This window comes from Colletotrichum aenigma (assembly GCF_013390185.1).
Source record: "Colletotrichum aenigma strain Cg56 chromosome Unknown KSG_Cg56_contig01, whole genome shotgun sequence".
NCBI lineage: Eukaryota > Fungi > Ascomycota > Sordariomycetes > Glomerellales > Glomerellaceae > Colletotrichum > Colletotrichum aenigma.
In genome coordinates, this window is record NW_023500907.1 from 6,013,495 (window position 1) to 6,038,578 (window position 25,084).

The following is a 25,084-nucleotide window of genomic DNA, read 5'->3' on the forward strand; positions in this document are numbered from 1 at the left end:
CAGCTGCTTCGGCCATTGTTTGGCCGATTGATTCGCTAACGAATGCAAGATTCGCGAAGGACTGAACTCGAATGAGGAAAGAGATACGATTAAGAATAAACCCAAAGACTGACTATCCTCTCCTTTTTACCCCAAGGCATAATCCTTTGTCAGCTGAAAGGTGTACCAAAATTAGGTTGTATGATCATTCCGTTCATGTCTCTCAGCTGTGTGACTATGAGTATGGCCATGCTTATTTGGGAATGGCCCGGATCGTCTAGAGGCTAATTATTGCAGCCTGCCGTCAGCTTCAAATGCCACAATGCTGCAAGTGCTTCTACGCTTTCTTCTCCGGATTTCTCCAACCAGATAAAGACAGAGGCGGTGGCTGACTCTGTTACGACGGGCTGCCATGAATGTTATAGAGCGTTTGACGACTAACATCATATTGTGCCATGCGATGTCCCATTCCAATCTCCACCCCTGAGGAGAGCTTCTTTTTCGCTATCCAGTAGGCTTACATAATTGCTCGACCCAGTGGCACCTACTCTGAGTTGATTACGCTCGGTGAATTTGTGCCTACCAAGCACATCGAATAGATCATGGAACAATAACCGTATCTATGATGCTTATGAAATACTGGGGTCTATGAAATGCCTACACCACTATGATGGGCGTACAACCCCATATTGTGCGTTGTGATAAATAACCGCATGGTGTTTTGGTTCATAGGCGATAATGAACAAGGGAAGCAGAAGTATCATTAAACTAAGAGGCTGACGGCTACAGCTTCGTCGACGAATTATCACACCGTCTGGTTGGACTGAAGTAGAAGAAAGTAGACCCTTAATATTGTGATCTTACGACTGCCTGCCTCTCCATTGTGTATTACTTGGGTGATGGCGAAAGAAAAGTTTCTTGACTGGGCTGGTTAACACGTGCTAATCTGCATGCATCTACAACTTGACAGAACTAAACCTGCCCAACCGATATTTATTATCAGACTGCCTATGACACCCTTCATAGCGAAGGCAGAGTACGGAGGGAAAAGATCATTGTACATTCAACATGTTACCTCATTCTTGTCTGGAATATCATAATTAAGACGTTTTATCTGACAACATAATCTATCCAATGCTGCAAATGCAAAAAATCAGACGTCAAAACGTGAACGCCCCCTAAACAACTTAATGGCTTGTTCCATTGTGTCGTATGCAAATCTTTGTGATTCTCACGAACAATATTTTATCTGCACAGCCGTGTTACGAAAGAGCCACTGCATGCTCTCCCCTTAACGTAGATGAAGTTAGTTCTTGGACATGAGCATAGGCCTGCAGAGTATTCCCTCGTCAGTTCTCCAACTCTCAAATTTGGCATGGAACTTAGTCGTCCTCCTTGCGGGGAATGTTGAAAGGCGAGTCCCTTCCGGTATACACGAAACCATCATACACACAAGCACCCACAATACCACCAACGATTGCAGCAACCCAGGGAGCCCACAACCAGTAATAGTAGTCATGCGTAAAAACAGCAGACCCATAGCCGACAATGGCCAGTGCAATACGCGGGCCGGTATCACGGGCGCCATTCATGGCATACCCAGTGTTGATGCCCAAAGCGGAGCCGATCGCCAACAGCGCCAGAAACATGGCGAATGGCTGTGTACCCTTGGGCGGAGACAGATTGTTCTTATCAGCCAGCGCGAACACAATAGCGATCAGCACCGCCGAGGCGAGAAACTCGGTGTAGAACGCGCCCAGGTACGGCAGACCCGCGGCGGGGAACGTGAAGAAGAGTCCCGCGGTGGCGTGCTCGCCGACGAGGGTGCGATTCGTGCTGCCCTCGTAGGCGGCGATGCTGGTGGAGTAATTGAGGTAGACGGCGAGACTGGCCAGGGTGGCGCCGAGGACCTGGGCGATGAGGAAGCCGGGCACCTTGCGCCAGGGGAAGCCGCGGAATAGGGCGAGGGCGACGGTCACGGTCGGGTTACAGTGGCCGCCCGAGACGCCGCCGGACATCCACACGGCCATGGACACGCCGGCTGCCCAGGCGAGACGGCACTGCAGGAAGTCGCCGGCGTTGGAGCGGATGTCGGAGCCTTTGTAGTTGAGACGCGTCTCGCACTCGACTCCGGCGCCGAAGAGCAGGATCATGAAGGTGCCCCAGAATTCGCTTCGAGCAATGTGAGCTTCATTTTCATTTCAGATGCGCTGATTGAGGCGGTACTCACGCAAACTCTTCACGCCAGTAATGACGGATCTGGGCCCATGTGTTGGGTGGTCTATCGCTCAAAGCCCATTGAGGCTTGTGCAGGCGGGTTTCCTCGTGAGCGGCGACGGGCGCGGCTGGGAGAACGGGCTCGACGTCTGCGTGATGCGGATGGACTTCCTGCAGGGAGGCGCGTCTCACCGCCAAGGGCGATACGCGACGTTCGCCATTGAATCTAGGCAGAAAGTTGAATGTGCTGGTGCGGCGACGCTGGTTGGCGAGAAGTGGCTGCGTTGGGTCGCCCGGATCGTGGATTGAGGATGCGGGAGACATGGTGGCGATGTTTCGCGTCTGGGATAGCGGTGTGGCGGGCTGACTGAGAAATGATGGAGGTTGATATGTCCGTGTTGCTACGACGAGAAGTCGAAAAGATGAGATGCGAGGGCCTTATTGAGATAAAAGAGGCCGATTCACTTCTTAAAGCTCGTCCGCGTTACGCTCGCGAGGTGTTGGAAGAGATTTCGAGAGGCGTTATCAATGTTTGTTTTGTTTCCAAAAACCTGTCTTTCCGCTCGGTCGGCCGATCCATCTCAGCACGGTTGAAAGTTGATACGATATCTCGCGAAATGACCCAGTTAATGCGCCATTTCTCCACTCAACTTATCTACACAACACGGGCTGCATTGAAAAGAAAACTGGCAACCTTTGGCCCACCTGCGCCCGTAGTCCATGTTTGGGACCACATATCAGCCGGGATCGCCAAGGATCGTACATGCCGGCCGCACCGCCAGGCCGATCCCCGGTTTACCTGATCCGCGTTTGGCGATGGCTTCAAGCACGTGCATCGAGCACTGGTAGCTAGTCTTTTGACGTTGATTCATATCGATTCATGCCCGTTTTGAAGGCAAAACAATTTCCAGTTCTATCATTTGCATTGGTATCCCCAAAATCTATCGTGAATGTCTCAAACCGGAAAAAATCTATTTCTTGTTGGAAACGTCTGAATCAAATAGTCAGCATCTATTGAACAAAATCATGGAGTGAGCATTGAATTTTAACGTACTGAATTGGAAGTGGATGATATCTCCGTCTTGAACAACCTGTGAGAACATGGGTCAGCGCTGCAGCATCGGGGGGAAGTCGAAGTACTCACGTAAGACTTTCCTTCTTGGCGGTACTTTCCAGCAGCCTTAATCGGGCCCATGGACTTGCCGCCTTCACAAAGATCGTGGAAGTCTTGGTAGGCGACCACCTCAGCCTTGATGAATCCCCTCTCGAAGTCGCTGTGGATAGCTCCAGCAGCTTGGGGTGCAAGGCAACCCCTTGGGATAGTCCAGCACCTGATCTCCTTCTCACCAGCTACGTACAAGTCAGCACGAAAATTCATTCAGGGGCGGCAAAGTTTGAGCATACCGGTGAAGTAGTATTGCAAGCCGAGCTTCGTGAAACCTTCGGTGACGATCTTGTCCAGCTTCGACTTGACCTTGCTCTCCTTGAGGAACTCGGCCTGCGCAGCCGGATCGTCCTTCATGCTGTGAAGCTTCTCCTCAAACTCGATGGAGAAAGGGATGATGTCGCGGGGAACGCCTCCGTGCTCGGTGACCCACTTGGCGATGGCCGGCAGGTACTTGCTCTTCTGTCTGAGGTAGTCCTTCATTGTCAAGTTGACGAGGTAGATGGCGGGCTTGGTGGTGATGAGCTGGATCTTCTCGTTGATGAGGGCGATCTCGGCCGGCGTCCAGCTTCCGTCTCTGACTGGTTGGTCCTTCTCCAGCATCTATTCCACAATTATGAGCATCATTGAAACGGTCAGACTTGTGAAATTGGAAACTCACCTCCTTGATCTTTGTCGTCGTCTCTGTGAAGAGAGGCAGCATCTTGTACTTGCCGCCTGCCTTCCTGACGATTTGCTCCTCAGCGACAATCGTCTTCGCCAGAATGTCTAAGATGATGAGGGTAAGCTGGCGTCAAGCGAGTTCAAAGAGGAAATACTAACCGAGATCCTTTTTGCAAAGCTCGCTCTGGATGGTGTCTATATGATGAATTGATTAGACTTGTAGGTTTGAGGAACACGGCTAGACTAACCCAAGTCACGGACGGGATCAACCGAGTCATCCACGTGCAAGACTTCATCGTTGTCAAACGCTCTTTCAAAATGCCCAAGTCAGTGCCGAGACGCAGCAATTGAACCGTGAATAACGTACCTGACAATGTGGTACATGCCATCAACAGCCTGGATGTGAGACAGGAAGGCATTTCCAAGTCCCGCACCTTGAGAAGCACCCTTGATCAGGCCAGCAATATCCGTGACTTGGAGGTACGCGGGGTACATGGACGGCGGCTTCCAAAGGTCACAGAGAAAGTCCTACACGCATCACCTTTCTTAGTCATTTTATTCGTAGCATTTTCTTAGCCAGGCTCGACTTACATATCGAGCGTCGGGGACAGCACATCTCGCCTCGTTGGGCTCAATCGTACAAAACGGGTAGTTCTCCGCAGCGGCACTCTGCTCGGTCAAGAGGTTGAAGAGACTCGACTTTCCGACATTGGGCAGACCGACGCAACCCATCTTCAGGTTCTTGCTAACCCTGCCGAAAGCAACGACATTGTCCTTGACAACTTCAATCTTCTTGGGAGGCATGTTGACTGTATTTTGGCCCAAGCACAAAAATGAATTTTTACTTGAAAGCTTGATCTTGAGGGGTTGCAAGAAGGAAGAATTCTCTGGCACAAGTTTTTAGAAAATGGCCTGATAATTCACCTCGAGGCCCACTTTAGGACATGGGTATGTTCTTAGGGGTCCTGGGGTCCAAGGGTCCTTCTCGATTGAAATGGCCGCCCCACGCGCTGCTTTAAGCCTTCTGAACCGACAAGCCTGCTGTTTCACGGCTCGATGCATCGTGAATTCTTTCCTAACTGACATTCACTCATGTGTCAAATACAAGGGTCACAACTACACGGAACTTGAAAAAATGAAATTGCAAAAGTCTGAATTTGTTTCTTAAGGTAAGGTGTTCTTCGACTTCGGCTGAACCGCTACCAATTGTAACTCTAGTGCGGCCGGAATCACAAAGCTTGTATATATATAAAAGAATATCAGGTCATGATTATTGTATTTACTACTGCAATCTAATTAAGAAGACTAAGTCTGCAACCTCCCTTCCGCCAAGGTATGTCACTCAAAAATCGATAGGTGATCACTTTCGCGGCCTCTGTTGTCCAACCTTGCCTTCCAACCGCGATTTCAACAAATCCTCAAGTAACTTCCAGGTTGACAGACTCCAACCAAGAAAATCTGGAGTCATTTGAAAGCCATGTCAGTTCATTTGACCCTACTCGCTGTCTCTTCTGCAACCACCTACAGCACGACCTCCGGCAAAACATCATCCACATGCAGCGCCGCCACAGCTTCATCCTTCCCAACAAAGACTATCTCGCGGTGGATGTCGAGATAATCATGGATTGCCTGCAGTCTGTGATCTTCAGAGAAGCGCAGTGTATATCCTGCGGCTCCGTTCGAGGTTCGTTTCCCGCCGCGCAGCAACACATGCTTCACAAGGGACATTGCCACATGCGTTATGCTCTCTTTGGAAAGAGCCAGCGATGATGGCATACCAACAACCTGATAGTCGAGTTTGTGCTAACGGTGCAGATCCCATGCAAAAGAATTGTGACAAGTTCAGCCTGTTCGTGGGCACTATTCGGAAAACACCACACGCGCACTTTAACCCATGCCACCTATCAGTTAGGAAAAGCAGTACGGAAACCCTGACAAGTTCCTGCTAGTCGGCGCCAGGTCCAGACGAATTGATCCACATTCATGTCCCTTCGCCTATGACGAAATTATTGTGAAAAAAAGGGTCGCCTGTGTCAACTTTCCATAGATCTATTGAGATAGAATAAGCAAATCTCTGTGATCGGATGTTAGCAAAGCAGCTGTCGCGCCTGACTTTTGGCTTTCAAGAAGTCTGATCAATAATGGCAATGGTAGGCTTTGGATTCCAGACGCAGTGCGGTGGCACAGCATACGTAGCTTTTGAGCCCGGCTTACGGTTCCATAGCGACTAGCAGCTCATTTCCCAACGAGTACATCACCAATGTATGCCGCAGATACGTCAGCTTCGACCGAGACCACTATTTGATGAGACTTTTGAGTTGCGCCGCAATGCAGCTAGTAAGTTACGCCAAAAAAACTATCATCATTCAGTTCCAGTGCGGCGGCCTCTGGTCAGGGGTTGATTGTCTCGACCTCAAAAGTGCCAGTAGTCTGACGAATGTCGTCCATGTCCTTTATGCACCTCACCGGACTTAACGGAGACATTTGGCAGCATTTCTTAAGTCCTCCAAACTCCATTCAAAGTGCAGTTTGCATTTACTCACTCGAAATTGAAACAAGTACAGATGGCCTCGTCAGCCGTTAGTCGAACCAAGATGCTTATGTTTAGATCCAAGCAACTTTGTTAGCCTCTCTTGAACACTCATTTTTCAACAATCAACATGGAGGCTCCGAACACGAAGCCATACAAGATCACGTCTGATGCGGTCTGGTTCGGTTAGTACCTAATCCATAAAGTCTTCAGGATTTGATACTGACTCTCTTTCTTCTTACGTGTAGTATCAGGGTGCTCGTCCGGCATCGGGCAGTCTCTAGCCCGACTTATCGCGAAAACGTCCAACCACGTTGCTGCTACGGCTCGCAACCCGGCGGATCTGTCTAAAATCCCTGATGGCGAGAACGTTCTCAAGCTGAAGCTTGACGTGTGTTCAAAGTCATCGATTGAATCTGCGCTGGCTGCTACCATCACGAAATGGGGTCGCATTGACATTGTAGTCAATAATGCAGGCTACACACTTGCGGGCGATGCTGAAGGCGCCGGGGACGAGGAGTCTAGGGCTGTGATGGATACTAATTTTTGGGGCATGGTGGACGTGACGAAGAAGGCACTCGGCATCATGAGGGATGAAAACCCCAAGAGTGGTCAGCAGGGTGGAGTCATTCTGAACATCAGCTCCATTGGGGGCTGGGCTGGCTTCCCAGGTCAGGCTTTCTACCATGCCAGCAAGTTCGCAATGGAAGGGTGGACGGAGTCTGTGGCTAAAGAGCTGCCGACTGCATGGAACAGTGAGTTCAGAGGCCCCTTTCTCAGTGTCTCGGCCGTTCGAAGCTGCCATGGTCAACTAATCTCTCTGTTTCTGATAGTCCATCTCTCGATCATTGAGCCTGGCGGTGTCAAAACCAACTACGCAACATCTTCCTTGAAAATGATGGAAAGTCGCCATCCCGCGTACTCAGACCCTAATTCCCCAACCAATGCCTTGTTAGGCTATATGCAGAGCGAACAAGGACGCAGTACTTGGACCGACCCACGGGACCTCGCAGTAGCTGTCTATGCTTTGGTCAGCAGCGGAAATCGTGTGCCCATTCGTGTCCCTCTCGGGCCAGACTCATGGGGTCTGCTGACTTCGGATCTCGCGAGTATCAGGAAGGATTTGGACGAGTTCAAGAATGTGAGCCTTGGTCTTGGTGATTCAAAGCAGTTGGAATCAATCAGTTTTCTGAGGAACTAAGAAGTCGAGGGAGTTATGAAGAGTGATAGGTTACCACCTTCTATAATTATCTAGAGCCATATTGTAGGCTTTAGTAAAGGAACGGGAAATCCAGCCTATGGTCCACAGGGCCTACGCGTTCGAGTTCATTAAAATACTGTCAGTGACCAGGGGCCACATCCCGAGAATGGTGTACAAGACATTACACAAAACTCACTACATCACGAAAATCTGGGGGACTACGATGTCCAAAAGTCAGATATCATAGGTACGGGAATAGCCCTGAGTATGTAGGTTTATGATAGTCCTAGCTTGGCCTACAGAGTAGACCTTGCTGCATAATGTATGTGCAGAGAAAAGAAATAAGAAGCCATCGAGAATGTGCAATCACTGCGCCTCTTCAGCGCCGTCGAAAATGGCGACACCAAAGCTCCTCGTCCACGTGCTGCCCTCGCTGTCCTTGACACTGATATCGAGGTAGTCGATGCCCTTCTCAGCACCAGCCGTGTACGTCGCCTTAGTTCCCGTGACGCTCACCTTACCCTTACCAGCACCCGCGACCTCAAACGTAGGCTCCTTGAAGCCCAACGCCAACGCCGCAAGATCGATCTCGACAGCCTTGGAGGGCGAAACATAAGCATGCGGCTCCGCCATGAAGTTAAGGTACCCTTCAATCGGCGTGTAACCATCCCCGCCGCTAGAGCCATCCCACCAGTCCGCGATGCCGTCGCCGTCGGCGTCCCAGCTCGCCGCGCGCTTGACCTCGGGGAAGTCCTCGAGGCCGCCGGCGTCCTTGGGGTCGTCGATGAGGCCCTTCTTGCCGGAGACGGAGCCGACGTAGGTGGTCGTGCCAGTGAGCGTCTCGTTGATGATACGCGCGTCGTGGGTGTCGCGGACAGGCTGGCTGACGCCCGAGTCGGAGAGCACGCGCTTGTAGGCCTCGGTGGAGGACTGCGTGTCGACGTGCGGCTCGAAGAAGGGCTCCGCGAAGAACTTCTGGTAGGTCGGCGCCGGGTCGAAGGAGACCTTAGCCCAGCACGCGATCTTGTCCGTGATGGAGGTGCCGTCGCCGGAGGGATACTGGACTGAGTCTTGGTCGAAGACGCCATACAGGGAGTTGCCTGCGCAGTGGTACTGCTGCATGCCGGGCATGTTGTCCTCGTACTATTCGGGGTTAGCATTGCATCTGAACAGGCGCTGAGGGGATTCAGCTTACTGTGGCCTTGAGGGTGTAGTTCAAAGTGGAAGATGGACCGGGCTTGTAGTAGTTTCCGACAAAGTTGACCTTCTTGGCTCCGCCGTCCGTAACGCGGGAGCCGTAGTTGTAGACGACGTTGTTGCGGATGTCGAGCTCGCCGGCGAAAGCGGCGTTGTCATCAACACCGCCGCCCATACTCCAGCTGCGGCCCTCAGCGTGGGCGAGCAGGTTGTGGTGGAAGGAGCCGACGTCACCGCCGATGGTAGCGCTATAGCCGTGGGCAGTGCCGTTGGGGTAGTTCTTGTGGCCGGCAACATTGAGAGGCTCGGAGATCATGTTGCGCTGGAAGGTGATGTTCCAGGCTGATCGAGAGCTGAAGGCCTCGTCGATGGTCCAGCCCTGATCGTCCTCGTTAGCAGGCTAGTCTGATAGAATGATCGGGTAAGATGAAGACATACCATGGAGCATCGGTCAAAGATGCAGTGGTTGGAGCCCTGCATACCCATGCCGTCGATAGTCTCGCCAGAGACCTTGCCGGGGCGGACGCGGACGTGGCGGAAGACGATGTCGGAGGCGCCGGTGAGACCGACCGGGAAACCCTGGACCACAATGCCCTTGCCGGGGGCCGTCTGGCCAGCGACGGTGACGTACTGGTCGTTAACTGAGATGCGAGACGTTGTGGTAATAACGCCAGAGACGTCGAAGACGACGATGCGAGGTCCCTTGGCGACGGTCAGGGCGTAGCGGAGGGTTCCTTCGTCGGTCGAGTCCGCCAGGCTGGTGACCTTGACAACCTTGCCGCCACGGCCGCCACGAGCGAAGCGACTGTTTTCTGTGTCAATAACCTATGCTTTGTCCCTAGAATGAGAGAGGTGACTTACCCATAACCCTCTGCACCAGGGAAAGCCAGCTGGGCCACGCGGAACATGAAGACTCGGCCGGTGTAAGTTGCATCCCCTGCGACAACGTCGACGCGCCAGTAGAAGGTGTCGAAAGTGTTCAATCCTTTCAATCACTTAGTCCAATCCAACCATCTGTAAGAGCCAAGAAATACATACCAGGAAGAGAAGCGGTGGTCTCAGTGACACCCTCAGCAACGCTCGTCAGGTTAGTCGCAGAAGTGCCAAGGAAGACATTATACTTGACACCCTCCGCCGACGCAGGCGCGCGCCACGAAGCCTTTACGCTCGTCTCAGTACCAATCTCGATGCGCTCATCGCGGTGCTTTGGCGCCGGGAAGCTGATTTGGTTTGCCATGGCGGGCGCGTCAATCTCAAAGCCGTTGATGAAGGCACGCTGGTCGCCGCCGGTGGGCGTGTAGACCACCTTCACCTCCTGGCCCGCGGTCGCGACATCGAACGTGACATACGAGGCTGCAGCCTCCCAGATGTTGTCAACGCGCGCGGACTGCTTAAACCCGGACTCGACGCTCTTGCCGTCGACGGCGATGTCAAGCGTCGCGGTCGTGTTGAGGGCGTCCCAGGCGTTGTGCCACGTCAGCAGGCTGTGCTTGCCGGCGGGCAGGCCCTTGATGGAGAGAGTGAGCGCCGTGCCGTCCTTGGTCGAGGTGCTGATGCCCTCGTTGACGACGCGCTCGCCGAGCGAGGAGAGGAAGCGCGTGTACTGGTACTTATAGTAGTTGCCGGACAGCTCGGCGGTGCCGCCGGCGGCGAGGGTGAGGGAGACGTCGGCGTCGGTGATGTTGGCGACGGTGATGTTGGCGGTGGACGCGCCGGGGATGGTCCAGGTGATGTAGTCCGAGTCGACGAGGTTGCGGACGTTGGCCGGATTGAGCCGAAGGCGGATGGGGGCGACGGCGGGCAGGCCGGAGGCCGGAGCGGCGGAGGCTTCGGGGATGCGGGAGGTGACTAGCGTGGTCGGGGCCGGCGCCGATGCATTTTGGGCCGCGGAGGCGGTCGCGAGCGCGGTGGCCACCAGGGCCTTGAAGAAGCCCTTCATGGTGCTTGTTTAATATTCAATGATGATAGGAAAAGACAGACGGGATGAAACGAATGGAATGCAATGAACGGCAGAGGTTCCGAGACTACGACGTCGCGAGCGATGCGAGCGCGGGGGAACGCCAATATGTAGGCGACCACCTACGGTCTATTACCGGACATTTTCGCACCATGTTTGCGCCGAACCCACCTGTTCATTACCCTTTCTTCCCACTGCAAAACAAGCTGCTCCTATTTCTGCATGCTCTTCGAAGTGTGGTGCACCCCATTCCCAGATTGAAAGGCAAATAGATGGAGGAGGTGGGCGGCCGCTAAGAATGAGGCGATGGCGCTAGACGGTTCCTGGACGAGCCGGGGGATAAATCCAGCGCCCAGCGGTTGGCCATTTTCCACGAGTAGGGATCAGGGCGGCCCCCGCAATGGGATCTGGGTTGCATCCCGGACCGAACATGGCGCTGAGGTGACCAGAAAGTGGCCGTTGTGAAGGCAGAGGCTGCGGGAACCTTGCATGAGGGCTTGGCGGGGATGAGGAAGGTGTTTAGGCTTGACGAGGCAGCTCGACTCAGGTACGAGGTACGGACGCTGCAGCGACTGCGCACATCATTTCAAGTGGATGCCAAGAGGTGAAATTGCCCAGGGGCTCGTGAGCGTGGGGACTGGGCGACCGATCTGCGGCCCCTTGAATGTGACAGGATTGACGAGCTGCGCTTTGGGGAATTTTGTGCCGAGTTTTCTGGAAGGCAGCGGTCGGGATGCTCTGATGCGCCACAGTTGTTAAGGTTAGATGAGTCGGGATATAATTACGGTGGTAAATAATATCAATATTGAACTTGCTGCCCGTTCATCTGATTCAAGTACAAGCCTCAAGACGACCCTCTTCATTGCATACAGCCACAGAAAAAACTGGTTTTCGCACTCATAAGTTGACCGGTAAAACTTACTTAATCTTTTAGGCTTTGCGCCGATAGCATGTCTGGCCTGACAAGAGCTTTGCGGTTCATTCCAACTCCTGCCGCTGAAAACGTGCATTTTTCGCTACAGAAATGCTATGAAATTGTTGTTGACTTACTGATGGACGAATTTCGAGCTGGACATTGGCTCGCAACATGGCCTTTTCGAGTACCGTAACCGCTGGGGATGAGATGAACGACGACTGAAGTGAACATGTCGGCCCTCATCGTACCCTTGACACTGATGGGGACACTGAAACGGGACATGAGAGAGATAAAGTAGGTATTCATCCACAACAAAAGGAACATCAGCCCGTCGTAGGGAGCATCATTATTACATTACAGCAACCTTCCTGCTGCTTGAGAGGCATTTACAGTTACATGATACCAACAGAAAACACAAAGAGACCGCCAACCCTTACTGGTTAAGGTACTGCTCAAACTTGCCACCATACCGCTGCCCCGCGACCGGCAAGCTCTCAATCAGCGCCCAGATCTCCTTCAAATCGTCGTCGCTCAGCTGCACATCCTCGCAGTTCTGCACCACGCGCTCCGCCTTGGTCGAGCCCGGGATCGGGATGGCGCCCTGCCGGCGCACCCACGCGATGGCCACCTGCGCGACGTTCGCGCCCTTGCGCTGCGCAATCTTCTCGACGGCCTCGACGAGCTTGAAGTTCTGCGTGAAGACGTCCGCCTTGAAGCGCGGCAGCATGTGGCGCATGTCGTTGGCGGGGAGGTCCTCGGGCTTGCGGAACTCGCCGGTGAGCAGGCCGCGGCTGACGGGGCTGTAGGCGACGAGGGCGATGCCGACTGTGGATGGATGAGTTGGTAATTGACAAAGCATGATGACGGGCTGGGCATTGTGAGAACTTACGCTCCTGGCATGCCTCCGTGACACCGTTGGTTACGGCATCGGGCGTGAAGATGCTGAGCTCGATCTCGACCGAGTCGATGGGGTGGACGACGTGCGCACGGCGGATGGTCGCGGCGCTGACTTCGCTGAGGCCGATGCCGCCGATCTTTCCTTCCTTGATAAGCCCCGCGAGAGCCTGAACGGAGGTCTCGATGGGTACGTTGGGGTCGACGCGCGCGCACTCGAAGATGTCAATCTTCTTGACGCCGTCGAGAACGCGGACGGCCTCCTCGACGGAAGCACGGATGCCCTCCGGGGTGCCGTCCGGGATGTGGGTCTTGGCGTCGTAGGCGCCCTTGATGCTCAGGACGACCTTGTCGGCGTCCTCTGGGTATTGCTCGAAGTAATGCTTGAGCAGGTGCAGAGAGTTTCTGTCGGGAGTTCCGTAGTGAATGCCCTGTTGTTGGGTCAGTATACCTCAAAGATGATATTGTGAATGGGAGAGAGGGAGATGGCAGGCTTACCCCATTCCAAAAGTTGGCGCCCTGTTCGAGCGCAGTCTTCATCAACTTGACCGATTCGGAGAAGTCAATCTGATCCCAAGGGCGGGTCAATCCTGTGCAGCTCTGTTAGCAAAAAGATGATCTGCCTCGAAGCATATGTGCTTACCCATTAGTCCGTAGCCAGTAGGTCCAATGGCCTTTCCAACGAGAGTCTTGGGTGCTGTGGTGGAGCTCATGTTGGCGATGATTGAGATTGAGATGCAAGTGTGTGTAGTGGATGTAGTGCTTTGCATTGTGCTGATTGAATGCGAATTGATGATGTTCCTCAAATTCACAACCATTCGCAGATTCTCAGCTGCGTATATATATTCTTCCCTTCAATGTTAGCCATTCCAGCCATCACAGCTGTTCATCGCCTTTCACTGCGAATATGCCTACAGCTGCAAGTGTCCCCAGAAATTAAGTCCGGCCAATTATCTCCTAGTGCGCGGGCCGGGGTCGGCCGCCGCCGCCGCCGCAGCCACTTCTGTCGGTTTCGGGCGGGCCTCGGTGGGGTTAACGGAGCTCATAATAAGATCCGGTCCGTCTCACTCACTCACTCACAGGCTGCAGCTGGCGGTGCAGGAACCAAACCCCATTCCGTACGGGGCGGTTCTATCGGATTTAGCATGGCCAAGGTTCTGAATGACGACGCCGCACTCACAAGCGTCTACCAAAGGTCCAAATTGAGTGGGTGCAGTCTACCAAAAGCCCAAATGCAAGTCCCACGATTCAACGCGTCTGCCTGCCTAGTGAATTCAGTGTGTCCCTTTGAACGGTCCAACGCCGGACATTGATCGAGGCATTGCACCGCTGCACTCGACATGGTTTATTCCCACCGAAAAAGACCGCATTTTCTGGCTGCGCCCGACTTGCCGTACGGAATCGCAATCAGGGCTGCTGCAGTCAGCACGGGAATAAGTTACCTGCCCTTCAAACGCATCTCGATGAATCCTGCCGGTCGAGGGCCCAATCGCGTCAAGAATCACGACAGCCCTACAGCCACATGTAGGTTGTGATTGGTAGTGAGGAACACGTTGCATCCTTTGTTCATTCAGCACCTTATTTCGTCGTCTTCGCAGTTGAGACACCTTCGGTTCGCCCCGTCGGCTCCTAGAGAGCTGTTGTCAAGTGTTCCTATGATAGCATCTCGATCATGTCGTTGTCTCATTTGAAAGCGTCACATAAGCTGAATACTCATTGTTGAAGAATACGAGACACATATGAAGAGCAAGAAACCATGAAAGAGTCGCAGGTGGGAAAGAAAGTTTACAATGGTGAGTTACAAAATTATTGTCTAAAGTCCTTGCGATGATACGTCTATGATGATGCAGTCTAGCATGCAAATCTGCCACCCAATCTCCTCACATCTCAACCCAGTACCGCCCCTAACCCCCATACTTCCAATCTGTACACCAATAATCTTCTCTTCTCCTACTACTCCTTCTTGACCTTGGTGCTCTTCTTCGGCATCCGAAGCAGCCAGTAAAGCAGCGCCGCCGCCGCGATGTTGAAGATGCAGTAAGCCCACATCAGCCCAAAGTTCCTCCACCGGTTCGCAAAGTCGACGTTGATGCCCTTGAGGAACGCATTGGTGTTGTCCATCGCGCAGTAGCTGCACTCCGTGGCGTTGCCCGCGTCCGGATTCTCGAGGTACCCGCCCGCCGACGCGATGTAGCCGGCCATGTACTCGCCGCAGGTCTGCGCGCTCGGGGCGCTGAACTTGACGAACTCGTTGGCGGCGCAGTGGACGGGCGCGTTGGCGAGGGAGGTGCCGAGGAAGCCCTCGACGACGTAGGTGAAGGGGTTGACGCGGTACATGAAGATCCAGAAGCCTGGGAGGTCGTTGGGGCCGGCGAGGATGCTGGGTTGGTGTTAATTGGGGTGTTCTTCATTGGATGGATGAAGGGAGTGAAGACGTACCCGCAGAATGCAAACATCATGATGGCGAACAGGTTGACTATGCCGCTGGCGACTTCAGCGTTGGGCAGACCCGCGATCATCATGTGCGCGAAGGAGCCCGTGAAGACGAAGAAGATCCAGACTAGGAGGAACATGGTGATACCACGGGAGTCGGTGGCGTCGGTGTGGTAGGCGTTGCGGTACAAGCCGATGGGGAAGTACCAGCAGACGAAGCAGAAGACGGATGCAAGCTGTCATTTCGGTCAGTTTCTGGCCACATTTAATCAGATCATGGAGGGTGAACTTACCGAGTTCCAGGCCATCTCGACGAGGATGTTTGCAATCAAAAACGCCTTCCACGAGTACGCCTTGGATGGCCGCTCACGGGCTTCGTACATGGTGCGCTGGGAGACGAAGACGGGCATGATCTGCTCGACGACCTGGCTGAAGACAGTGAGGAAGATGAAGACGCCAAACATCTGGTTTTGCAAGCCGCGCTGGGTGTTTTCTGCGTTCAAGAATGAGAGACCGATGAAGAGAGCCTGTAAATCAGTCAGAATGTAGTCTCGCGCAGGTTGAGGAGGGTTAACTCACAGCACCAAAAGACAAGATGCCCTTGGAATAGATGTACGACGGGCTACGCCAGTACTGTTGGAAGACACGCTTGGTGACCTCGAAGAACTGCGTTCCAAACCCGGCGGCGAATTCCTTGTAGCTAGACGAGTCCTCGGTCTGCGGAGCCTGGACCTGGCCTTGAGTCCCTGAGCTCAAACGAGTCAACTCATCCTGAACAGCCTGGTACTCGGGAGTCTGGCGCCAGACAGCAGGCCAGTCGATGTCGGTGTGAGCGCCAGGCGCCGCACCGATGACTTCCAGCATATACTCCGCGGGATTCGCGCCAGGAGGACACTCAGGCCCGCCATTTCGGACGAAATAATCAACCAAAGTCTGCGAATTCATCCCAATCTCACCAAAGTACACGGTACGTCCACCACGCGCAAGCAGCAACAGTCTATCAAACCGCTGGAACAGCATCGCCGAAGGCTGGTGGATCGTACAGAGGATCGCCTGGCCGCTCTTGGTCAGCTTCTCCATGAGGTTGCAGATGGACCACGAGGTCTGGCTGTCGAGGCCCGAGGTCGGCTCGTCAAGAAACAGCAGGAGCTGGGGGCGGGCCGCGAGCTCGACGCCGATGGTGAGGCGCTTCCTCTGCTCGACGTTGAGGCCCTCGCCGGGCTCGCCGATAACGGCGTCGGAGTACTCTTCCATGCCGAGAAGGGCGATCACCGTGTCGACGTAGGCGAGCTTTTCGGCGCGGGAGTAGGTGGCGGGCTGGCGTAGCAGGGCGGAGAAGTTGAGGGCCTCGCGGACGGTGGAGGTGTGCAGGTGGAGGTCTTGCTGGGTTACGTAGCCGGTTTTGCGTTGGAAGGAGGAGTCGCGGGGTTGGCCGTTTACGAGCATTTCGCCGGTGATGACGCCCATTGTGACGCGGGTTGCGAGAACATCGAGGAGAGTTGTTTTGCCGGCGCCGGAGACACCCTAAAGTTGATTAGCAAGAGCAAGATCTGTGTGTGAACGGGGAGACTTACCATCAAAGCTGTCAGAGTTCCTGGCCTACAACAAAATTGTCAGTTGAGCTGCAATAACGAATTATGAGGAGCGTGACTCACTTCACCCAGCCATCGACGTGGTCGAGAATGCGGCGAGGTTCACCCTTAATCTTGATATCGTAGCACACATCTTTCCAGTGGAAGACAGAAGTCTGCTTCTCCATTCCAGCAACGCCCTCAGAGTCCTCCTTGTCAGTCTGCTGGGCTCGGGTGGTCGCGCCGCTCTCAACATCGACTGCACCAGACTTGCGGCGCTTGCTCATGGCCGCACGGCTGAAGACGAGAACCTCGCCCTTGGAGCGCTCAGAAGCGACGTACTCCGTGGCGATGAGGTGAAGACCCATGAAGAGAATCGTGTAGGCGATCAAGACACCAAAGTTCCTCCAGCGATGCGAGTTCTTGAAGCCGTAGGATGTCAAAAGGTAGGTCGTGCCGCTAACGAAATCCTGCCCTGGCACCGATCCGACGGAAGAACAAACCTTCTCGCTGGCCGCGACGGAGGCGTACCCGGGACCCATTGGAACGAATGTCGAGCAGGGAAAATTGCGACCGACGAACTCGTTGAGCATGACGCTCTCGAGGCCGTAGAAGACAGGGTTGAGCCAGCGGACCCAGCCCAGCCAGTCTTGCATGTACTGTGGCGGGATGGCGAAGCCAGTGTACAGGGCGATGAGGAGGAGAATGATGGATGCTGGAGCGAGGGCCTGGGCGACGGATTTGGTGACGGACCCTATAAGGCGGAACATCATCGACATCGAGAGCGTCATGGTGAAGGAGATCAGGAGGAAGAAGAAGAAGGCGCCGGGTTCTCTGCGGAGGTTGCCCATGAAGTACAGAATTGTATTCATCAGGATAGCGTTGAAGATCTTGTAGGGTAGATCCACGATCATTGCAGACAGGGCTTCTGCCGAGGGATGGTACAGGGCGTAGCGGGAGTGTTTTTCGACGATTTTCCGTTTGGCGTACAGTGTCATGATCTCGAGAATACTCCCGAAGGCGTTGATGATGACCGTGAAGAACAACAGGATGGCGCGGCGGAAGAAGCTGGACGTGTCTGTGGGCAGGTTGTAGAACAGACTGCTGATGATCAGGGCCTCGAAGATGTTCGTGATGAGCATGGTGAGCGTAATACTCGGGTCGCCTTTCAGCATCACCCAGCTTCGCCACAGCGTCAGATTCATCTGCTCCGTGTACGAGAGCGTGAAGGGAGACTTGGCGCGCTGAGACTTGGACTGATCCATGCGGCGGGCCTCGAGGAACTTTTGGAAGTGCTCGCCTCCGAAAGGGTGGCGCTGCAGGTAGTCGTCGACTTCCGCGAGGAGGCGGGTGCGGTGCGGACTGGCTTTCCAGGCCTGGGCGAACTCGTCGGGGCTGCGGGGTGTCTTGCCCTGCCAGCCGGGGCGGATGACGCGCTCTTGGTAGCTGGTCATGGACGTGAGGAAGTCGGCGGTGGTTTGCTGTTCGGGGCAGACGAAGCCGAGGCCTTCGAAGTAAGCCTTTGCTTCGGTGGTCTTGCCGAAAAAGATCTGGCGGCCTTCGTACAAGACGACAACCTTGTCAAAGACCTGGAACGTGTTAGTTTATGATGATTGGATGGTAAGAGAAGTTATACTTACATCGTAAGCGTCCTGGGAAGCTTGGTAGATAGCAACACAGGAAGTGCAGCCCATGACATCGGCTTGGAGTCTCAAAGTGCGGCAAAACTCAAGGGCGTTGGCACTGTCGAGACCGCGAGTACTGTTGTCCCAGCACTGCAGAGGCGAGTAAGATAGCGCTGCCTCGGCAATCGTGACACGCTTGCGCTCACCGCCAGATACACCACGAACGAAGTCATCACCGACACGAGTATTCTTCGTATGCGAAATTCCAAACATGGCCATCGTCACATCACGAAGGTGTTCGGCATACTCCCGCCTCGAGACGCCTTCCGGGATATTCTTCGGGCACCGCGCACGAGCGGCGAAGTAGAGCGTGTCGCCAACGGTCAAGTGCGGGAAGTGGTGATCGACTTCGGCCGTGTAAATCGCCTCGCCTCTGAACGCCGTGCGCATCTCCTTGGGATGAATTCCCTGGTAGTTGATGGTTGCGCCATCGCTGATGTGGAACCCGTGGGTGTCTCCTGCAATGGTTCGCAGGAGAGTCGAACAGCCCGATCCAGGGGGACCAAGGACGGCCAACATCTCGCCACTGTGAACGACGCCCTCGAGATCGTGGAGAATATCGATGCGCTGCTCTTTGGCTCCAGCGAGCTTCTTGGCTATCGTCGCAGCTTCGAGGAAGACATTGCCGACGCTCTTCTGATAGTCCGTGGAAGTACCGAAGCCGAAGACATTGAGGTCCTTGAACGCAATGCCGGTCGTTTTGGGCGGGTTGCCCTCAGAGGTGTCGGTGCGGATGTCGTAGAACGCCTTTGCCCACTTTCTCGCGTTGAAATTGGGGCTGGCGGGATTCAAAGGGCCCTCGGCGGGAACGGGGAACAAAGCACCCGGGGCGCCATGGGACTGGGTGGTGAATCGGCGAGCGAGTTGCAAGACCTCGTTGTTCATCCGCTCCTCCTGCTCAGCTGCGTCCTCCTGCTTGACCCATTCCTTCTCAGCTACGGTTGTGGCCGAGTTGAACACCGAATCCGACGTTGAAGGCTTGTGCTGCTTCTCGTTCGCGGTTGTCGGGGGAGGCAGAACGGCGCTGTCGGTCTCCGTGTCGCTGTCAGACCGCATTGTTGGCTCGAGAGGTCTCTCAGACCAGACGGCACGGATTTCAAAAGTCTGAGTAAGATTGACAGAGTCTTGAGAATTAAAGTGACAGAATAGTAAATAACAAGCCCGATGTAGTATTGAGGTACGATCATCGGTTGAAACCGAGTTGACTGAAAGTGGAATGGAATAGAAAATGACATCCCATCTTCGGGACGAGATTCATAAATAATAAACATGGTAGCATGCACGATCTGAAGGATCTTATCTCTATCATCATCATTGTTTCCTTTCGTCAGCCCGTGTTGTTGGTTCTGGACAATCGGATGTTCGGTTGTGGAGAGTCCGAAGGTCCGCCTTTAGGGGACTTTTTCAGCCCTATGAAACATCATTTCGGACTCAGCCAAGCCTCTCGAAAGACTCATTTTGATCTGGAACCCAGCGCTAGCCACGTCTATGACTTATCGGTGTGGCTTGGCCCAGGAACTTGCCGTCTCCCCCTTAATGTGCATTAACGAATTTCAAGCATCACCAGCCGGTCGCAGCTGTTCCGGCCACCTTTCCCCAGCTTTTCACAGCCCGGAAGATCAGTTTTCACGATTCCGGTGGGCTGCCGGATTTCCTGGGTTCCCTGGTCGAGCCGCCCGCGGCCCCCGTTCCTCGAGCTCGTGCGGATCCGTGCTAAGCAGGCCCCCCTTGCCAAGCCAGCAAGCGGTAACCAATTTGACTTTGGCAGACAAAACCATGTCTGTCCCGGAGATTCCACGTCCATGATGCTTCAGATCGGCTCGGGTGGGCTAGTCGCGGGCCTGTACATGGTTATTTGTCTTCCGACTCCCCCTCTGTTTACCCTCTCTTGCACCCGCGCGCCCCTCACAACCCATTTCTCCGCCCTCCGAACGTCTCGCGAGCCTAGCCAGCCATGGCGGATCAGTCAGCACATTTGAACCCGCTCTCGGTGCGTAGCGGAGATTCCCATGGCCCATTGTCCGCTCTCTGGTTCTTCTCAGGGGCAATGGGTATCTGCTTTGGTGGCTCTCATGGCTGACAGTTGTGTCTCATCTCGCTGTGTGTAGTGCAAAAGATGCAAACACAGAAAGGTCAGTTCTGCATTCCTCCCGGCGACAGCGCTGTTCACGAGCATCATCAACTGACGGGCTATCTTCGACATCATCAGGTCCGGTGTAGTCGGGTGATGCCGACATGCGATAGATGTAAAACACACGACATCGACTGCGTCTATCCTCAACGGGTCAAGAGGAAAGTGACCAAGACCTTGACGGACCGTCTCTCGTAAGTCTCCGCCCCTCCACTTTCCTCTGTGCCGTCTCTCCGATGGCCAGATTTACGAGAGATCGTTGGCTCAAACTCCGTTTCTTGGCGACCCCCCAGCACGACGGATGACGCGCTCTCAACCATCCTGGAACGGTTACAGCGCGTCGAGGAGCACTGCATCACGCTGCCGAACGGGGGCCAAGCCGTTGGCTCTCTAGATGCCGCACCCCCTGCTCCCGCGTCTGATCCTCCCGCCTCGCTGCGGCACACGTCAACTTCCAACAGCGCGCCGTCCAACGTCTCCTCTCCGGCTCCCTCGAGCGCGGCGGTGGTGGCGTCCCCCTGGACGTCTTTTGCCACCCCGAGCGCGACTCCTGAGATTGACACGGCGGCCATCTTGAAAGATGCCGTTGATCAGGTTCAACGACTGAGGTTACAGACTATCGCTACCGCGACCATCACTGAGAATGTCACTATTCCACCAGAATTGTGCAAACAATGGATTGAGAGTATGTCGGAACTTAGCCCTTGTCATTTCATTAACTGTTACTCACTCTGTTACCAGATTACTTCACACACATGCAAACAGAGATGTTTGTCAGTTTGATAAATCTCAAACTCATCAAGCTGATCCCCGACTTGCTTGATCTTCCTCATGTTCACCTAGACCCGGCTATTCTCGTGGTTTACTACGGTATTCTCTACCACGGTTGCGCTCTTGGGGCAACCTTTGAGGGCAATGCCGGCAGCGGCTTGCAGTATGTGCGCATGCTGTATCTGTGTTGTCTTCGTTCCCTGCCTCTCTGGCAACGGGAAGCAACAGGGACAACGACAGACTTCATAGCTGCAATCTTCATGGTAAGTTTTGCACCAAAAGCATTTACTAATGAAACGGTTTCGTTAACCTATCGTGATTTGTAGTGTCGCACAGCCGCCGAATGCTTCGACGAAGAGCTAAGCTGGCGGATGTACACCTACGCCACCGACTACGCCCAGAAGCTGAACATTCACAACCTCGACGCCCACACAGAAGGCACCAGCGTTCTTCTAGACCAGGCCAAACTCGATGCCGACCGGAAGGGTTTCTGGGAAATGATCCAGATCGACTTTTTCTTCCGCCTACTATTCAACAAACCACCCTCAATTACCTCCAGCATCAACTCCTGGAAGGTCAACCTGCCCTGGCTGTCAGCAGACGCACAACCCGACATCAACGCCGTGCCAACCATAGCCTTCCTCGTCGGCTCCCGCCAGACCTTCATACTCTCGCGGTTTTTCCAGGAGCTCGAGAACAGCAACTGCACCGAGGAGGAGATGCGGCCCAAGACCGAGGACCTCTGCCGCGAGATCGGCCAGCTCTTCGCAGAATGGGGCGTCGAGGAGTGGGTGAACAAGACCATGTCCAGCGAGAACAAGTCGGAGGCCTGGATGATGAGCGACGTCGCCATGTCGGGCTACACGTACGTCATCTTCATGCTGCGCAAGCTCTCCGTGCTGCGCTCCAACTCGCCGCGCCCCGTCATGTCCGACGCCGACGTCCCCGACTCGCCGCTCGCCGTCGACGCGTCGCGCCGTCTGCTGAGCATCGTCCACATGGTGCTAGTCAAGAACCCGTTCCCTGAGACTATGTGTGTTCTGTTTGGCATGTATCGCCTGTACGTCGCGTACGCTTGTCTAATGAACAGCGTGTTGCATTCGGCAGATGTTCGCGCGCACATGGACGATGTCGCGTTACTTGAGCAGGTGTGTGATGTGATGACGGTTGCGTCGATAGGGGAGAAGGACTTCGTGCCTTTGATCAGGGCGATTCAGAGCTTGGGGATGGAGGTAAAGAGGAGACTTAATGAGCCGGGGACGACTATCACCACGCCGATGCTGGGCTTGGGAACTTGAGACTGTTACGATTCATTCTGGCGTTTTTTTCTGTTTGTCATTCAGCCTGTTATTTCATGGAGATTTGTACGACCATGGTCGTTACGGAAAATGGAGTGCGGCTCTTCTGGTTTGCCATCGGCGGTGAAATCGGGTATCATGACCTTGCTGGAATATTTCGGGGCGTTGTACATGATTTCAAAGATTTCAAAATAGAGATGGCTGAGATGTTTGAATTGATTGAATAATCATTACGCTTATTATTACTGCACTCCGTATTATGTTATTGTAGAAGGGGGTCGTCCTTCAGTGACTGCTCATACGCTTTCTCTATTAGCTCCGTTCTTTCAGGGCTTCTCGGCTTGAGATCAAAATCAAAGTGCTTCGGCTGAACGTTGAAACCCTCGACAAAGTTGTAAACAGGGGGGATAATCCCCTCTCCGGCAGAATTCTTAGCTCTGGTGACGTTGCAACCCCAAGCCAGCATCGCTATCTTAAGGTTGAGACTCCTCTCGGCAATGTTGATACCCTGGCAGATTCTTCGGCCATGGCCGAAGGCTGAGTAGTTCTGCAGGTTGGGGTACTGCGTCAGAGGCTCCTTGTACGTCGGGAACGATGGGTCCAGCCAACGGTCGGGGTTGAAGACTTCAGGGTCGGGGTACTGTTCCGGATCTCGCTGGATAGCCCACTGCACAGCATGTACCACAGTTCCCTTCTTAAGGAAATAGCCGTTGTAAGTGTCGTCTTCCGTCAAACGATGAGGGAACCCTCCGGCAGTGATGGGGTAGACGCGAATCGTCTCCTTGACGCACGCTCTCACGAGAGGCAGCGCCGCGATATCGGTGAAGGTGGGTAACCTGTCGGGCCCGACAACTGAGTCAACCTCCTTCTGGAGCTTCTCAAACCATCCCGGGTTCCGCACCATACATAACACAAATGACGCGAGCGCCGACCCTGAGGTTGTGGCCGCGGCCTGGAACACGGAACCGAGCATCCAGTTCGCCTCGCGCCGCGTGAGGCCCCACTGCTCTTTCGTTTCTAACCAGTTGCACGCCCACGATGGCGACTTGCTGCGGTCGATGAGCTCGTGGAAGAAATCCTCATCGCGCCGGCGGCGTGCGCGGAGGTACTTCTTCCAGGGGGCAAGCCACTCGGGCACGTACATGAGCGACGGGAACAGGTCAACCAGGTATGCCCCGGGCGACCCGACGCGCTCGAGCTCGTGGACGATGTCGAGAATCATCCTGGCGTCCCGGTCATGTCCGCTCTCCAGCCGCAGGCCATAGATGATGCGCAGGCCCAGCCCGACGCTGAAGCGCTCGAAGAGCGCCTCGTAGTCGCTGGGATCACGGATCAAGTCGCGTAGAAGGCGGATGCCCTCGATCTTCTGCTCCGTCTCGTAGAGTGGGGCGACGGGGGACATTGTCACCTGGTGCAGGAAGCGGCGGTACTTGCGCCATTGCTCGTCGTACGGGAGCAGCAGCAGCATGTGATCGTCCGTGAGGAGGTGCGATGACGCCGGCGCATAGTGGCGGTCGCTGTAGATGTTGCCGCGCTGGCGGAGGAGGTCGTTGGCGGCGGTCTCGGTGCCGAGGAGGACGTGCTCCTGGCCCGGGATGGAGAGTCGGACGATGGGGCCGTGCTCCTTGATGAGTTCGTGGAAGGCGAGCCACGAGTGTACCGGGGGGATGGACAGAAGATTACCGATGAGGGGCTTCGGCTTCGGGCCCGGCGGGAGGGCCGTTCCCGGTGGGAGTTGTTGCTGTTTCCTTGGCTTCAGGGCGGTGAGGATGAGGGCGAAGACGATCGCGGCCCCGGCTGCCAGGTACGGGTTCACGACGCCGCCCAGGGAGGGAGACATCTTTGGGTGGGCTCTACACGATGGTCGCTGGCGATGATTGGGATGCTGCGTGTGACATGCCTCATTCCCTGGGTTCTGTCTGGCTCGTCCGAGCGAAGATCTTCATGTGGGCATGTGGGAACAAAATTCCAAAATTCCACAGCAACGGGGTTTTTGACTGCCGGCAGGTCTTTATGCCGTGACAGCGGAGGCCCCCGCATCATAGTAGCTCTTTGTTATTAGTGTAGAACCCCACTCATGGACAGGCGATACCAGTTAGAGATAGTGGCTTTGAAATACGGCCTTAGCAACGGTAGTGCCAGACTTAGTGTTGGGTAGCTTGAGTCATGTCCGGTAGTACGCAACGAGACATCAAGCACGTATTGTAAGTCTTGATATCCGTCATTGGATCCCATATGTTGCTACCAACAATAGAGCTTTGTTACCGATGCGCCAATGTGGCACAGCATGCAGTGGATCGCGTGGTTTGTGGGGTAGATGGCCCAAGCTTCGAGACCTGAATTGGGTGATCAAGAGGAGATCTTCAGATGTTCAGAATCAGGTCCATGCCTTGTCTGAGACATCGGTCTTTGAAGTATGTCTAGGGACACTGGGCCTGGAACCTCGAATCGCGTGGTGGTACCGTCACAGGACTCA

At 54.5% G+C, this 25,084-nt stretch overlaps 8 protein-coding genes across 8 annotated transcripts; 2 read left to right on the top strand and 6 right to left on the bottom strand.

Moving 5' to 3' along the window:
- Positions 1-1,361: 1,361 nt before the first annotated feature.
- Positions 1,362-2,520, bottom strand: CGCA056_v001586 (uncharacterized protein; the record flags this gene model as incomplete). Its single annotated transcript, XM_037316846.1, has 2 exons — positions 1,362-2,151; positions 2,210-2,520. 2 exons carry the CDS (start codon positions 2,518-2,520, stop codon positions 1,362-1,364), a joined length of 1,101 nt encoding a protein of 366 aa, XP_037184585.1.
- A 647-nt stretch (positions 2,521-3,167) lies between these two features.
- On the bottom strand, positions 3,168-4,828 carry YchF1 (Obg-like ATPase 1; the record flags this gene model as incomplete). The annotated part of the gene is made up of 9 exons (XM_037316847.1): positions 3,168-3,187; positions 3,251-3,287; positions 3,341-3,546; positions 3,601-3,964; positions 4,023-4,129; positions 4,184-4,219; positions 4,273-4,334; positions 4,392-4,552; positions 4,616-4,828. The coding sequence occupies 9 exons, from the start codon at positions 4,826-4,828 to the stop codon at positions 3,168-3,170; spliced, it is 1,206 nt and encodes a 401-aa protein (XP_037184584.1).
- Positions 4,829-6,684: 1,856 nt separating this feature from the next.
- Positions 6,685-7,755, top strand: CGCA056_v001588 (putative oxidoreductase; the record flags this gene model as incomplete). The annotated part of the gene is made up of 3 exons (XM_037316848.1): positions 6,685-6,739; positions 6,803-7,309; positions 7,388-7,755. 3 exons carry the CDS (start codon positions 6,685-6,687, stop codon positions 7,753-7,755), a joined length of 930 nt encoding a protein of 309 aa, XP_037184581.1.
- A 366-nt stretch (positions 7,756-8,121) lies between these two features.
- On the bottom strand, positions 8,122-10,891 carry plyC-0 (putative pectate lyase C; the record flags this gene model as incomplete). The annotated part of the gene is made up of 5 exons (XM_037316849.1): positions 8,122-8,898; positions 8,951-9,331; positions 9,391-9,757; positions 9,814-9,937; positions 9,991-10,891. 5 exons carry the CDS (start codon positions 10,889-10,891, stop codon positions 8,122-8,124), a joined length of 2,550 nt encoding a protein of 849 aa, XP_037184580.1.
- Positions 10,892-12,258: 1,367 nt separating this feature from the next.
- On the bottom strand, positions 12,259-13,432 carry plr1-1 (Pyridoxal reductase; the record flags this gene model as incomplete). Its single annotated transcript, XM_037316850.1, has 4 exons — positions 12,259-12,650; positions 12,715-13,150; positions 13,218-13,309; positions 13,363-13,432. The coding sequence occupies 4 exons, from the start codon at positions 13,430-13,432 to the stop codon at positions 12,259-12,261; spliced, it is 990 nt and encodes a 329-aa protein (XP_037185641.1).
- Positions 13,433-14,672: 1,240 nt separating this feature from the next.
- On the bottom strand, positions 14,673-19,464 carry ZRA1-4 (ZEB2-regulated ABC transporter 1; the record flags this gene model as incomplete). Its single annotated transcript, XM_037316851.1, has 7 exons — positions 14,673-15,099; positions 15,159-15,388; positions 15,446-15,679; positions 15,732-16,676; positions 16,727-16,751; positions 16,808-18,312; positions 18,364-19,464. The coding sequence occupies 7 exons, from the start codon at positions 19,462-19,464 to the stop codon at positions 14,673-14,675; spliced, it is 4,467 nt and encodes a 1,488-aa protein (XP_037185642.1).
- Positions 19,465-20,524: 1,060 nt separating this feature from the next.
- Positions 20,525-22,608, top strand: CGCA056_v001592 (uncharacterized protein; the record flags this gene model as incomplete). The annotated part of the gene is made up of 4 exons (XM_037316852.1): positions 20,525-20,733; positions 20,833-21,224; positions 21,281-21,573; positions 21,637-22,608. The coding sequence occupies 4 exons, from the start codon at positions 20,525-20,527 to the stop codon at positions 22,606-22,608; spliced, it is 1,866 nt and encodes a 621-aa protein (XP_037185639.1).
- Positions 22,609-22,870: 262 nt separating this feature from the next.
- psoD-0 (Cytochrome P450 monooxygenase psoD) lies at positions 22,871-24,448 on the bottom strand (the record flags this gene model as incomplete). Its single annotated transcript, XM_037316853.1, has 1 exon — positions 22,871-24,448. One exon carries the CDS (start codon positions 24,446-24,448, stop codon positions 22,871-22,873), a length of 1,578 nt encoding a protein of 525 aa, XP_037185640.1.
- Positions 24,449-25,084: the final 636 nt, after the last annotated feature.